Source organism: Odocoileus virginianus, chromosome 28 (genome assembly GCF_023699985.2).
Source record: "Odocoileus virginianus isolate 20LAN1187 ecotype Illinois chromosome 28, Ovbor_1.2, whole genome shotgun sequence".
Lineage (NCBI taxonomy): Eukaryota > Metazoa > Chordata > Mammalia > Artiodactyla > Cervidae > Odocoileus > Odocoileus virginianus.
Genome location: NC_069701.1, coordinates 4,660,938 through 4,674,656, shown reverse-complemented (window position 1 = coordinate 4,674,656; position 13,719 = coordinate 4,660,938). Strand labels below are relative to the sequence as shown.

The window sequence follows — 13,719 nt, the reverse complement described above, 5'->3', positions numbered from 1 at the left end:
GTCTCCTGCATTGCAGGCAGATTCTTTACTTGCTGAGCCATCATGGTATCCTGGAAAACACTGGGGATCTTTCCCAAAGCAATGTCTCCCTGAACAGTAAAATCATAGATGTTTTAAGCTAAGAGTACATGCATATTCAGAAAGGGGCTTGAGCAGAGTATAATTCATAATAAAATTGGGACAAAATTTGAAAAAGTCCAAACTTTAGTTGACTGAGTTCAGAAAAGGTTAACATCATCATTCCCTGCTGATCTGGTGGTAGGGCACATATAGTGGTTTACGTTCTGCAGAACAGCTCAAAAATGTTCTTTAGGCTAATATTTACCATTGTAACTGAACTGAAAGTCCTTACAATGGGCTTATTATCTTTGCTGTTGTTACTTCTCTCGCCTAAGGCATTTGTTCCTAAATTTTCTTGTTGCCTTAAAATCATTTATTACTGAGACCTGTTCAGGGATAAGCATTGTGACCAGGGCTTTATCACAAAATGGCTTAGGTCAAAAGTGAGTTGTCTTATGCCAAGAAAGCCGAACCTAGTTTTCTTTTTCTAGGGACCCATGACCCTGTCTGCTTACAAAATATTGGTATGTGTTTTGAAATTAAATCTGTAGGCCATCAAAATGTGATTCTCTTTGGAATAGATTATGCACATGGTGCCTAAGTCTATCCTCTTGCTGCTTAATAAATTTACTTTTTTCTGAACATCATGCAATATTTTGGTTACTCTGAGAAGAATATAGGCATCATATCAGGTTTAGCCATATCTTCACAAGCAAGGGATGAGGAATAAATATCTCGGTAGTTTGAGATTAAGATAACAGTATGAATAATTTAAATTTTTAAGGATAGGATTTAAATCTGAGTTATCTGAAAATTTTCTGATTGTTTTAACTGTATCATGTACAACAAATATAGATAATAAAATAAGTCAGTGGAGGAAAATACTTTCCAACTTCAAGAATCTTTTTTTTTTTTTTAATAGTGAAATACAATTGTGATTCATAGTAAGTGCGTATTTGGTTTTCTTGATTCTCTTAAAGAGCGCCTAAAATCCCTGGAATTTTCTAAGAGGTGAGAGGGACAAAGGTATCTTTTGTTTTGTTAATGAGGTAACATGGACCCATACCTAAAGTGGGGACTGGTTGCGGGGAGAACCAATCAAGTGATTTGAGGGTTGTAACTCTCAATCTGGCCCTCAACCTCTCTGGAAGGGAGGCAGCCTGAGGTTGACTCAGTCACCAATGTCCAATAACTTAACTGATTATGACCATGTCCTGAGGTTTTCATAAAGCCTCAAAACTCTAGAGTTTGGGGGAGCTTCCTGGCTGGTGAACATGTGGAGGTGCTGGAAGAGTGGTGAGCCTGGACAGGGTTGGGAGTTCTGACCCCTTTCCTGTACCTTATTCTATGCATATCTGGCATCTGGCTGTTCCTGAGTTATAATTTTAAACTATGAATCAGTGATCTAGTAAGTAAATGCTCCTCTGGGTTCTGTGAGCCACTCTGGCCAATCCAAGGAGGGGCTTGTGGGACCCTGCTCTCTGTAGTGGTTGGTCAGGAGCACGGGATTCTGAGTGGGAGGGGTGGGACAGTCTCTGGTGGTGAGCCCTTCATGTCTGGGACCTGACACTACCTCCAGGTGGGCAGTGTCAGAACTGAGTTGAATTGTAGAACACCCAGCTGGTGTCCTGGAGAATTATGTGCTGTTGGTGTGGGAAACCCTCCCCTCCCCACATAAACAGGTTGGAATTGGGTCCAGAAACTCAAAAGAACAATGATCACCCCTCCCCAAAATAGTCTTATGGAAGTAGATATTTTGTGATTAAAAAATGACATCCCCTCCTTTTTTTTTGGTGCTTCTCTAAAGGCAATATATCTAAAAATTGTATTTATAGTATTGAGTGGAGATTTAGTTTAATTCATTTCGATCTGTATTCAGTGAAGAAGTTACTCAAATAATCTTATATTTTATCTCTAAAAGGATTAGCAAATTAGGATCTGGAAATGATTTTGAAGTGTTCTTCCAAAGACTTGGAATTGCGTCAGGCAGAGCAAGGTATACTAAAGATTGGGTAAGTCTACTAATAATTTCTTCAGGATTAATTATGAATATATTTTAGCTAAACAAATAATTCTGGATCAATAAAAGTGACATAAGCACCATGCTTGCTCCATCCCTGATTTTGTTCAGCAACTTAGAAATCTTCCCATTTTTAATTGGTTTCTTCTGATGTCTGTCTGCATGTTTGTAATCATATACTCCTGCTATTTCTTTCTTTTTCAGTTTTAGGTATTATCCATTTACTTCTTTCTAGGGAAGCTAGGCATTCAGTTCTCTTATGTCACTTCCTCTCCCAACCCCCAAACACTTTCCTTCATGCCATTGTTTTCAATATCATATTTGTGCTATGCTTGTTGATTAGAAGACATTTTTTTTTCCTCCATGTATCTACAAACTTTTAGTATATTCAGACTCATCAGGTGATCTGGCAGAGTTCATTTTCCCTGTTGGGGTTCTTCTGTTCCTCTGGGTTCTCTGGTTATTCTTTCTGCCTGTGGCACAGTTTTTGCCTAAATTTTAAAAGAAAGCTGAGAACATCTTCATTTCACTCAACTTTGGATTTTCTGTTTCCCAGATTTTATGTCTTCCTTTTTCTTATTTACTCACCATTTTTTTTCTGAATCACATCTTTCAGGCACTTCTTGAAAAGAGTGAACAAAAGCTAAATACCTTGCATGCCTATTATACTACACAGAAGTCTTCAATAATTTGACTGGGAAGCAAAGTTTTGTTGCAAATTCTATACTCTTAGAATTTTGATCTTATTGCTTTGTCTCCCAGCCTGTTGAGAGATGTTATTTGTTCCCTGATCTGTTGTTTCTTGCTTTTTATTTTTAAAGGAAAATTTTAGTATCTACTCTTTATGACTGTGTTGTCCTTGGTGAACAAATGCATATTATGTCATATTTTAATATGCTGAACTGGGTACAAGTTATACCCTTTGTTCTGGAAACCTGTGGTTGTAGTTGGAGGAAATGTTTTTTTCTTTGATTATTCCCTCTTTTCTCTTTCTCAAGCTATTATGAAATTTGTTTAGCCTCTGGGGGATTCTTTTCCAATGCCTTTATCCGTTCTCTTGCATTCCTGTGTCTTTTTTTACATTCAGCAATGTTTTCTTCAACTCTGTCATTCATTTATTCCATTTTATTAAGTTTCCCTCCATTCCCTGTAGTACCTCCTTACTCTGACATGATTTTATTCTAGTTTGCAGGCTGGATCTATAGCTTTCAAGTTAAAAGCTGTCTTCAAATGCCTGGCCGTCTTTGACTGTCTTATTTGGGAGTGAGGCTAGAGAAAGCTCATTTGTGGGGGTGATGCCTGTTGAAGGGGAAGCTTCACAACAGAGGGACTGAGAGTGCCTGTTCTGGTTGCTTCTTTGGGAGAGAGCTAACACTGAGGATCTGTAGTCTTTTGTCTTGGGTTGGTTATTCTGCCCAGAGGGAAAATATCTCACCACTGGGGTTGGTGATGAAGGTAGATGTTAATATCATCTGTATTTTCTTATGAGGAAACTGCAGCCAGGAAAGGTTGGTAAACTCTGGGGTTAATAAACTCCTGGAGTTATTTGGGGTAGTAAGTTCTGAAGCCTGGATTCAGACTCTGGCAGGCTAATTCCTAAGTCTCACTCTCAACATACCTCTATGCAAAGTGTTCTATGATATCAGTAAAAAAAGAAAAAGAAAAAAGCAAGCATCTTTAAAAAATGGGCGAAAGGCATAAATCAGCAACTCAGAATTTGAAAAGTTGTCCCCTCTTGCCTTTTGTGTATGTTCTTGTATTCTTATAATGGTCTGAGCATTACTTGTCTCTTTAGTGAGATTTCAAATCTACTACTGAACCCTCACTGTTTAGACTCTCACTCATCAGCACACTGCTTGTCAGAAAATTACTCATTCATGGAATTTCAGTCAGTAACCAATTTGCACCATTGCTCTATATATAGTAAATCATGCTTATTTTCTTGCTTCTAACAATTCTTTGTCTTCTTGAATTATTTTCACACAAATGCAGCATTATCTTGTCTTTATTTGAAGAAGATTTTTACATCTCCTGTTAAAGGCAAGAATGTTAGGTTTCTTCCAAGATCATTTTTACAGTATTGTTTATGTTATATACACATACTTTTTTACTAGTGAAAACCTGGGGCAGGTTTAATAATAAACATTTAGTAAGTGGCTTATTGAAGTACTTAGATACTTCCTTTATTCATTACTGACAAAAACAGTTTTACTAATGCTAACAGTAACTGTGATACCATGCATTTTATATAAGTTATCATACAAAGGATACATTTTGGATTTCTTTGCATTTTTTTTTTAAGGAAACAAGCAAATTCAGCAGCTATCCTCTGTATCATAGTATCTACGAAACGTATGAATTAGTGGAAAAATTTTACGATCCAGCGTTTAAGTATCACCTCGCTGTGGCCCAGGTTCGAGGTGGAATCATCTTCGAAATAGCCAATTCCATAGTGCTGCCCTTCGACTGTCGAGACTATGCTGTTGTTTTAAGAAAGTACGCCGATAAAATCTACAATATTTCAATGAAGCATCCACAAGAAATGAAAACATACCATGTGTCATTTGGTATGCTAGCTTTCCTCTTTCAAAACTCTTATCTGTAATCTCTAAAATGTAATGACTTACCTCAGGTCCATTTATTATTTATTGCTATTGCACATGATCAAATATTTTATGCATATAAATGTTCCCTCGGTCTCACTGATGCCTATCTTGCAATATACAAAATATAAATACCGTGTTACAGACAAAAGGGAACAGCTTCCTGTATGGTTCCCCTTGTTTAAACTATAGAGCAATGCCGTTTCATTAGGTTCTAATTTCTCTTTTAGATTCACTCTTTTCTGCAGTGAAGAATTTTACAGAGATTGCTTCTAATTTCAGTGAGAGACTCCAAGACTTGGATAAAAACAAGTATGTTCTGCATATATACAGAGAGACAGATAGATATGCTATGCGTGCCCTGTATATAATAAAAAAGAAATACTAGTTGACGTCTTGTTGTTGAACTATCTTTGGAAAGTGCTTTTCTGCTTTCTTTCTATTCTAACACATCCTATATAGGGCTGCCGTATCTGTTAAAGATGTATTTTTGACATTTAGATGACATGTGCTGTTGAGAAATGCTGGTGCCTCCATTACTATGAACTCTGAGTAGTTGTAACAACATTTCCACCTTAATGTTGAAGGGTCCTTCACCATATGTCCCCATCATTTTCTTGTTTTTTTCTTGTTGTTTCAACATCTGTACATCATATTTCAACCAAACTCTTCTTTCCCCAGAACACACCTTCTTCCCTCTTCTTAATGTCACTACTCCCACAAACACTTCATAATCTCCACTGCCACCTGGAAAAATTCTCTGTATCCAGAATAGCAAATAAGATAAAGCCATTCTTATTTTTCCAAAAGGTAGAATGTTGAGAGTAAATATCAATTAAATATATAATGATGATACAAATATCAAATCCTTGGGGACTGATGCAAGAATACATGGAAAGAGAGAGTGCAGACAGATCAAAAGTTAGACCAGTGATATATAAGGAAGTCTTTGTAATGAAGGATACATTAAAATCAAATGAGAAAAGTATTCAATAATAATAATATTGTATAAGCTTTTTCAGGAATTGGTAAAAAAATAGTGAATTCAAAATCTCACTTCACATTCTATGCAAAGATAAACAACAGGTATAGAAGAATTATTTAATAAAAATTAAAATATCTTAGAAATGAGATTCAAAGTTTAGAAATGATAATGCAGTCAGATTTGAGAATATTAAAATGGTTTATAATATGAAAACTAATAATCCAAATCAAAGATAAAAGACTGGAAAATTTGGATGGTGGGTAATGAAGACACAGAAAATATGAACGGGGGTAATACAGATATTATAAAAATTTGTTTTTGAAAACTGATGAGGATCCAAAAGACAAAGTGGGGAATATTGACACTAGACAAGAGAATTCAAAAATAACATATCATCTGTACAGAAACAAAAAAAATTCAAATTTACTAGTAATTCCAAAACCACAAATGAAAATGTATTATTTTCATATCAAGTGAATAGCAATTTAAAATTTGTTTGTGCAAATTGCTGCAGGCAGTACACTGAAGCTGATGCTCTTGTGCTTTATTTTTTCTGATAGCATTGAAATTGCTATTGCTTTAAGCTATTAAAGAACATAAATGTATATTGTTAGAATTTCTAGAGCAATGACAGTGTTCTTACACTCTGCCATAGTATTTCTATTTCTTGAAACTTTTTCCTTCAGGAAAGGGTCTCAAGTTTGAGGGAATGAAGTGGCTTCTCATAGAAAAATTCAAATTATAATATCAAATAACTCAAAGCAGCCTTAATACCTATGAGGACAGAAGTTACTAAACAATCAGATGTCCACCAATTTAAACATTTTGTAAACATTAAAATTGATAATTATAAAAGAAGTTTATTAAGATATAATAATATGTTAAGCAAACAAAAGGGTCATAAAATTGTTCATATACACTATTTTATTGAATACAGAGAAAATATTATAAGAAAGCAATTAGTATAATAATCATGTTATCCTTGGGTGAATGTGAAGATTTTTTCCCTTATACTTTATAATTCTTTTTGAATTTTTGTCTAAGTAAAAATAGCTAATGATAAATTTTGGAGTAATGTCAAACACTATGTAGTCGGGAAGATCCCCTGGAGTAGGAAGTGGCAACCCACTCCAGTCTATAAAGCTGATTTTCTGTCATTAAATAAATGATGTTTCTTTCTTGTGGGGGAACTGCCGGATGGCATAGTATGGTAATCTAGCACACTGGCTTTCACTTCCTTGAGTATTTCTGGATTTCTCTTATCATCTCTAACTGATAGTTAAGGTACCACTTGTATCTCTATATTATGTATGCATACCCTGAAACACCTGGAGCTGTGGTTTGTACATAATAAGAGTAAGTGCTGGCTAACATAAATTAAGGTGGATGTAGAATTTCTCAATCAAACTTTGAAATCTGTGGAAGAGACACTTCTTGAATCCTGCTTTTCTTCAATTAATGTCTTAACCCATTGAAGAAAACAGAGTGTTGACTTCTTGGTACCTTTATGGTCACATAGTTTTCAACCTCAAGACCTAGCCTCCTCCGGTCTGTAGGGAGGTCAGCATACTTCTGGTGGAAATAGATCCTGTTCACATAAGTCTGGTGCTCTGAGCGTTTACCTCCCAGGGATGTTTTAGTTTGAACCCTGCAAGGTGGCGCGAGTGGTAAAGAATCTGCCTGCCAACGCAGGAGACAGGAGACGCAAGAGACTCAGGTTCGAACCCTGGGTCAAGAAGATCCCCGAGAGTAAGAAGTAGCAACCCACTCCAGTAGTCTTGCCTGGAAAATCCCATGGACAGAAAAGCCTGGCAGGATGTAGTCCATAGGGTTGCACAGAGTAAGACACGACTCAAGCGACTTACTGCGCTGAACAAGGAACATATGAATGGGGTGTGTGTGTGTATATCTACATAAGTTTCTGTGTTCTTAGCAATGCTTTATGAATTTGGTTCAGAAACTGGTGATACCTTATTGAAATTATGGTTCATTCAGTTTTCCTCTTTATTAATGTGGACTGTTCACAGGTAAAGTCTGTGCCCATGGTTTAGCTTTATACTATCACATAACCTGAGTTCTTGATGCTAAATGAGTGTTGAAAATAGCTCATATCCAAATTCTGTGGCCTTTACTTATTCGATTTGTCTTTTGTTGACGTACTGCAGTTGAAGGAATAGCACTGACCTCCCACTGCTGCTGCTGCTGGGTCGCTTAAGTCAGGTCCAACCCTGTGTGACTCCATGGACTGTATCCCGCCAGGCTCCTCTGTCCTTGGGGATTCTCCAGGCAAGGATACTGGAGTGGGTTGCCACACCCCCCTCCAGGGACTCTTCCTGACTCAGGGATAGAACCCATGTCTCTTACATCTCCAGCATTGGTATGTGGGTTCTTTAACACTAGCACCACCTGGGAAGCCCACTGAGCTCCTATTTCACTCTAAAACTTTCTAGATGTGAACTTGGGCAAGTTATTTCTCTACTGAATCTGAATATCTCATCTATGGAATGGGCTGCTATTCATGCATAACTTGAAGGATTGCTCAGATGATTAAAAGGAATATATTTTATAAACATTCAGAATAGTAATGGGCACATAGTTTTCTTATTAAAACTAAGACATAACAAAGCTAGAGATGATTCAATTTTTATATAAAGTAATTTGATTCCTTATGGTAATGATTACTTTTCATTAGTTAATTAAATTATGACAATATGTTGAATGTAACAACATATTGCTGCCCTACTCCAGGATTGCTGGTAAATTTTCAGTTGTATTGAGGCATTTTTATTACAGTAACATTCTCCTGCATACTCTGGAATGTGAACTCTATAAGCAGGAAGAGTCTGGTACTTAGCAGGCATTCAAATATTGTTGAAAGGAGGAAATAAGCAACACCCCTGTGTTCATGTAGGTCTACCTTTAAAAACAATGAAGTATTATTAGCCATCATTTGATAAATATAATTCTCTAGGCACTCTACTAAACATTAATATGCTAATCCTTTTCAATATTTAAATGACTTCTGTGAACAGATTATTAGGATACTTAAAATGAAAAAGTCTTGCCTATTATTTGAATACCTAGGTTATAGTTAGTTATTTCAGTGTAAATAAAAATTACTATAATTTTTTCCATTGGCACATTGAACATTATCAGTTTTTTGGTTTGTTTTTTAAATTGGGGATATAGTTGCTTTACAATTTTGTGTTGTGTTAGTTTCTGCTGAACAAAGAAACGAATCAGCTATATGTATACATACAGCCCCTCCCTCTTGGACTTCCCTCTCAACCCTGCTCCCGTCCCCTCCATCTGGGTCAGCAGAGAGCGCTGAACTGAACTTTCTGTGCTCTGTAGCTGTCCCCAGTAGCTGTCTGTTTTATCCGTGGTAAGGTATATGTGTCAGTCCTCATCTCCCAGTTCATCCATGTCTTCCTGCCCATGCCCCTGGGTCCACACTTCATCCCCTACACTCTCTATCACTGCCCTGCAGGTACGTTCATCTGTACCATTTCTCTAGTTTCCTCATACATGCATTAATATATGATGTTTGTTTCTTTCTTTCGGACCTAATTATAAGCCTTAGCAGAATATTACTTTATGGGATTTAAAGAAATATAACTATGCATGCTACTGTTTTTTAATTCGCATGTTATAGGAGTTTAAAATTAGCTGTGTTTACTTTTGTTTTGAATGTTTAGTTTGCTGGGTAGTGCACGTATTTTCATGAAGCTGCAACTTATGCCTTTCCTTTTCTAGCCCAATATTATTAAGAATTATGAATGATCAACTGATGTTTTTGGAACGAGCATTTACTGATCCTTTAGGATTACCAGACAGGCCTTTCTATAGGTAAGGATAAAAATATGGCTCTTCATTTTAATAAATGTGGCAAAAATGTATTTGATTTCTTGCAAACAAAAAATTCCAAAACTCATGTAGTAAATGCTAAATATTATTTATTTATATAAAATGATTACTACAGGTCTTTATTATCTATTTTTTTTTTGTTTGTTTCTGTATATAAAAGAGTATATGCTCCTTGTAGGAAATTTAGAAGACCGAGGAAGTCAGAAAATAAAAATCTCCCCTTTGGTATACATAAACTTTAGCCCGTTTTAATTTTATTTTAAATGTGTATTTATGCATATACATAAGGCATAATAAATATATACTTATTTACTGTCTCCGGAGAAGGCAATGGCACCCCACTCCAGCACTCTCACCTGGAAAATCCCATGGATGGAGGAGCCTGGTAGGCTGCAGTCCACGGGGTCACTAAGAGTCGGGCATGACTGAGCGACTTCACTTTCACTTTTCACTTTCCTGCACTGGAGAAGGAAATGGCAACCCACTCCAATATTCTTGCCTGGAGAATCTCGGGGACAGAGGAGCCTAGTGGGCTGCCGTCTGTGGGGTCACAGAGTCGGACACGACTGAAGCAACTTAGCAGCAGCAGCAGCATTTACTGTCTTAATGTTGATATTCAGTTTTTTCCCCTAATTTTTGATAATCCTTAATTATTTCTGATAAACATCAACTGTCCCCAGGTTGATCTTACTAAGAATTCAGAAAGAATTAGATCACTGACCAGCCAGAAATGATCCCATCTTTCTGTGCAGGGATTATTTGTGAAGAATTGGAATTGAGACTAAGGGTGTCATCCAAACAGAGTGAATGGTCTCCCCCTGGCGGCAGCATTGTGCCTCTTTCCTTCTTTGTCTTTTTACTGTGGAACTTGTCCTTCTCTTCCAGAGTTATTATATGCACTTCCTTCATAGCTCAGTTGGGAAAGAATCCGCCTGCAATGCAGGAGTCCCCGGTTCAAACTCTGGGTCAGGAAAGTCCACTGGAGAAGTAGCTAGGCTACTCACTCCAGTATTCTTGGGCTTCTCTTGTGGCTCGGCTGGAAGAAGATCCCCTGGAGAAGGGAAAGGCTACCCACTCCAGTATTCTGGCCTGGAGAATTACATGGACTGCATAGTCCATGGGGTTGCAAAGAGTTGGACACAACCAAATGACCTTCGCTTTCACTTTCACTAGCTCCTTCAGAAAAACAGCACCTTTTTCCAAGATCATGTTGAATGTTACAAAACTGTTTTTAATGATTCTCACTTGATTCTGGGTATTGCAGCATGACTTCTTTTTTAAGTAGGAGAAAAACAGTGACAAGTTGTGGTTACTGTTGTTAGTCATTAAGTCATGTCCAACTGTTTGCAGCCCCATAGTCTACTCTGTCCACAGATTTTCCAGGCAAGAATATGGAGTGGGTTGCCATGCCCTCCTCCAGGGGATCTTCCCAATTCAGGGACTGAACCCACGTCTCCTGAAATGGCAGGCGGATTCTTTACCTCTGAGCCACCAGGGAAGCCCATACAGTAATTGATTGGCTGGGTCATAAATGAGACCCTATTGTGCTGCATTTCAGAAGATAGAATGGTATTTTGAAGTCATCACTTCTTTACAGTATACACTGAAACTTATCACTTCATCTCCCAGACCTCAGTTTCCTCCTCTTTCAGATGCTAATATCAATTTTGTAGAATTTATTTTCAAGAATTGGAAAACTTAACGGTGGTTTACTCGCTAAGTCATGTCTGACTCTTGCGACCCCATGAACTGTAGCCTGCCAGGCTCCTCTGTCAGTGGCATTTCCCAGACAAGAATACTGGAGTGGGTTGCCATTTCCTTCTCCAGGGGATCTTCCTGACTGAGGGATCAAACCCAGGGCTGCTATGTTGCAGGCAGTCTCCTGCATTGCAGGTGGATTCTTTACCCACTGAGCCACCAGAGAAGCCCTTTAGAAAAATTATGGGTTAATAATTTAATGCCAAGTGTGATACATAGTAGGTGACAAGCTGCTGTTGCTATCATTGTCATCATTTTTGTTACTCTGAGCCACTTTAACTCATTGTCTAAAGTCAAGATATAGTTAATTACCACATACTTCATAGTCTTTGGAGATTGAACTTGGAAGTCTAATTGACAAGTGGCAATTAGAATTATACAATCCATGAATTGTAGGGCACCCTTGTTTTTTACCTTGTATATGTAATTTGAGCAACTGATAGCAAACTATTTCTGTCAACAGGCATGTCATCTATGCTCCAAGCAGCCACAACAAGTACGTGGGGGAGTCATTCCCAGGGATCTACGATGCTCTCTTTGATATTGAAAACAGAGTGGACCCATCCAAGGCCTGGGAAGAAGTGAAAAGACAGATTTCTATTGCAGCCTTCACAGTGCAGGCTGCAGCAGGGACTCTGAGAGAAGTCGCCTAAGAAATTTCTTCGTAAAACACATACTGAATTGGTATGATGTATCGGAAAGAATCATGTTGGATGTATTGATAAACTGAAAAATAAAGTTGTGTACATATGTATACATAGATATAGATAGAGCATATATCTACCTTGGCATTTCTTTTCTTCTTCTTATAGATCAATAAGAAAGATGGATATTTTTATTCTAAAATTATAGAAAGTTATTCTGAAGTTGAACTAAATGATGAAAGTAAGAAGTGCCTAAAATTTTAATACACTTAGGTGACGTTATCAGAAATCACATCTCTTTCAACACTTCCAGATCTATTCCTGTCACTGCACATGTAGAAAGCATCAGTTTGTTATAGAACACAGAGGAAAATCCACAGGGCTTCTTCAAGCCTGGGACCTCGGTCTGCCTGGCCTCCCAGGGCTGAGAGGATTGCTGTATTAGCTCAGTAGTTGGGCAACTCTGGTCTAGTCACCCTGAAGGTAAATGTTTTGTTTTATTGTTGTTATTTAGTCACTAAGTTATGTCTGACTCTTAGCAACCCCATGGATTTTAGCCCACCAAGTTCCTCTGTCCGTGGATTTCCCAGGCAGGAATACCGCAGTGGGTTGCCATTTTCTTCTCCAGCAGATCTTCCCAACCCAGGGCTCAAACCCATGTCTTTTGCGTCTCTTGCATTGGCAGGTGGATTCTTTACTGCTGAAATGCTCGGCAAGTGAATATGTGTGCTTAGTTGCTCAGCCATGTCCAACTCTTTGCAACAGGAGCCCGCCAGGCTCCTCTGTCCATGGGGATTCTCCAGGGAAGAATATGGAGTGGGTTGTCATGCCCTCCTCCAGGGGATCTTCCCAACCCAGGGATTGAACCCAGGTCTCCTGCATTGTAGGTGGATTCTTTACTGTCTGAGCCACCAGGGAAATCCTAAGGTAAATATAGTCCCTCTATAAAATAAGGGATAATTGTTTTTTTAAAAGGATATGTGTAACATATACATACAGCACAAAGTAAGCATTTGTAAACCTACTTCATTAATTAGGTTAAGGAAAGGAACATTACCAACATCTTTGGATCCCACATGTACTTCTGACCATATGCCTTCCCCTTCTGTCAGAGATACTCACTTTCTTGAATTTTATGCTTTTTTCATACATTGCTTTATCCCAGACATGTGTTTGACTTTGTGTATTTTTAGAATTTTTGAAAATAAAATTGTACCCCATGTATTTCACTATAACTTGGTTTTTAAAATCACCCTTGACCTTTCATCTATCCATGTATTATTGTGGCTGTAGGTCATCAGACTTCACTAACAAGAGAGCACTCCCTTGCATGGATATATCACTTATCCATTAAATGCATTCAGTCAAGGCAGAGAAACCACACAAAAATGTAAACAAGGAACGTTAACATAAAGAATGATTAATTATAATAGCACTGGAGCTACGAAGTATTGTCTAGTGTAAGGTAAATAGAGGCTTAAAGAATGTAAGAACTACAGATACACAAAACAATCACTGTTCTTGGGTTGAGGACTGCAGGAAGAGGTAGCTGTTTCCTTAAATAAATTAAGTCATTGTATACATCAGAAAGATTTAAACTTGTGTTTATACCTATGATAACCTAATCTTCTTTAAAAGTATAGTATAATACCATAAGAAGAGTGTAGTCTGGAACTTCTACAAAAGGGCTGAAGAATACAATTCACATTATCGAGAAGATAAAGATCCTCACTGGTGGACATTAGGATGACAAGTACAGTCACCAGTGAGTTCTCTCTTATA

General features: G+C 37.6%; 1 protein-coding gene across 2 annotated transcripts in view; it reads left to right on the top strand.

Annotated features, from left to right (window-relative positions):
* Nucleotides 1-13,161, top strand: part of LOC110151074 (glutamate carboxypeptidase 2) — a 64,616-nt gene extending 51,455 nt beyond the window's left edge. The window contains exons 15-19 of one of the 2 annotated variants that reach the window (XM_070457143.1): nucleotides 1,982-2,072; nucleotides 4,383-4,647; nucleotides 4,914-4,995; nucleotides 9,425-9,517; nucleotides 11,757-13,161. In XM_070457143.1, coding sequence (XP_070313244.1) covers nucleotides 1,982-2,072; nucleotides 4,383-4,647; nucleotides 4,914-4,995; nucleotides 9,425-9,517; nucleotides 11,757-11,946 — 721 coding nt within the window. In that variant the 3' untranslated portion in view covers nucleotides 11,947-13,161. The remainder of the gene's footprint in view (nucleotides 1-1,981; nucleotides 2,073-4,382; nucleotides 4,648-4,913; nucleotides 4,996-9,424; nucleotides 9,518-11,756) is intronic. The other variant, XM_070457144.1, reaches the window with a different exon arrangement.
* The last annotated feature ends 558 nt before the right edge of the window (nucleotides 13,162-13,719 follow it).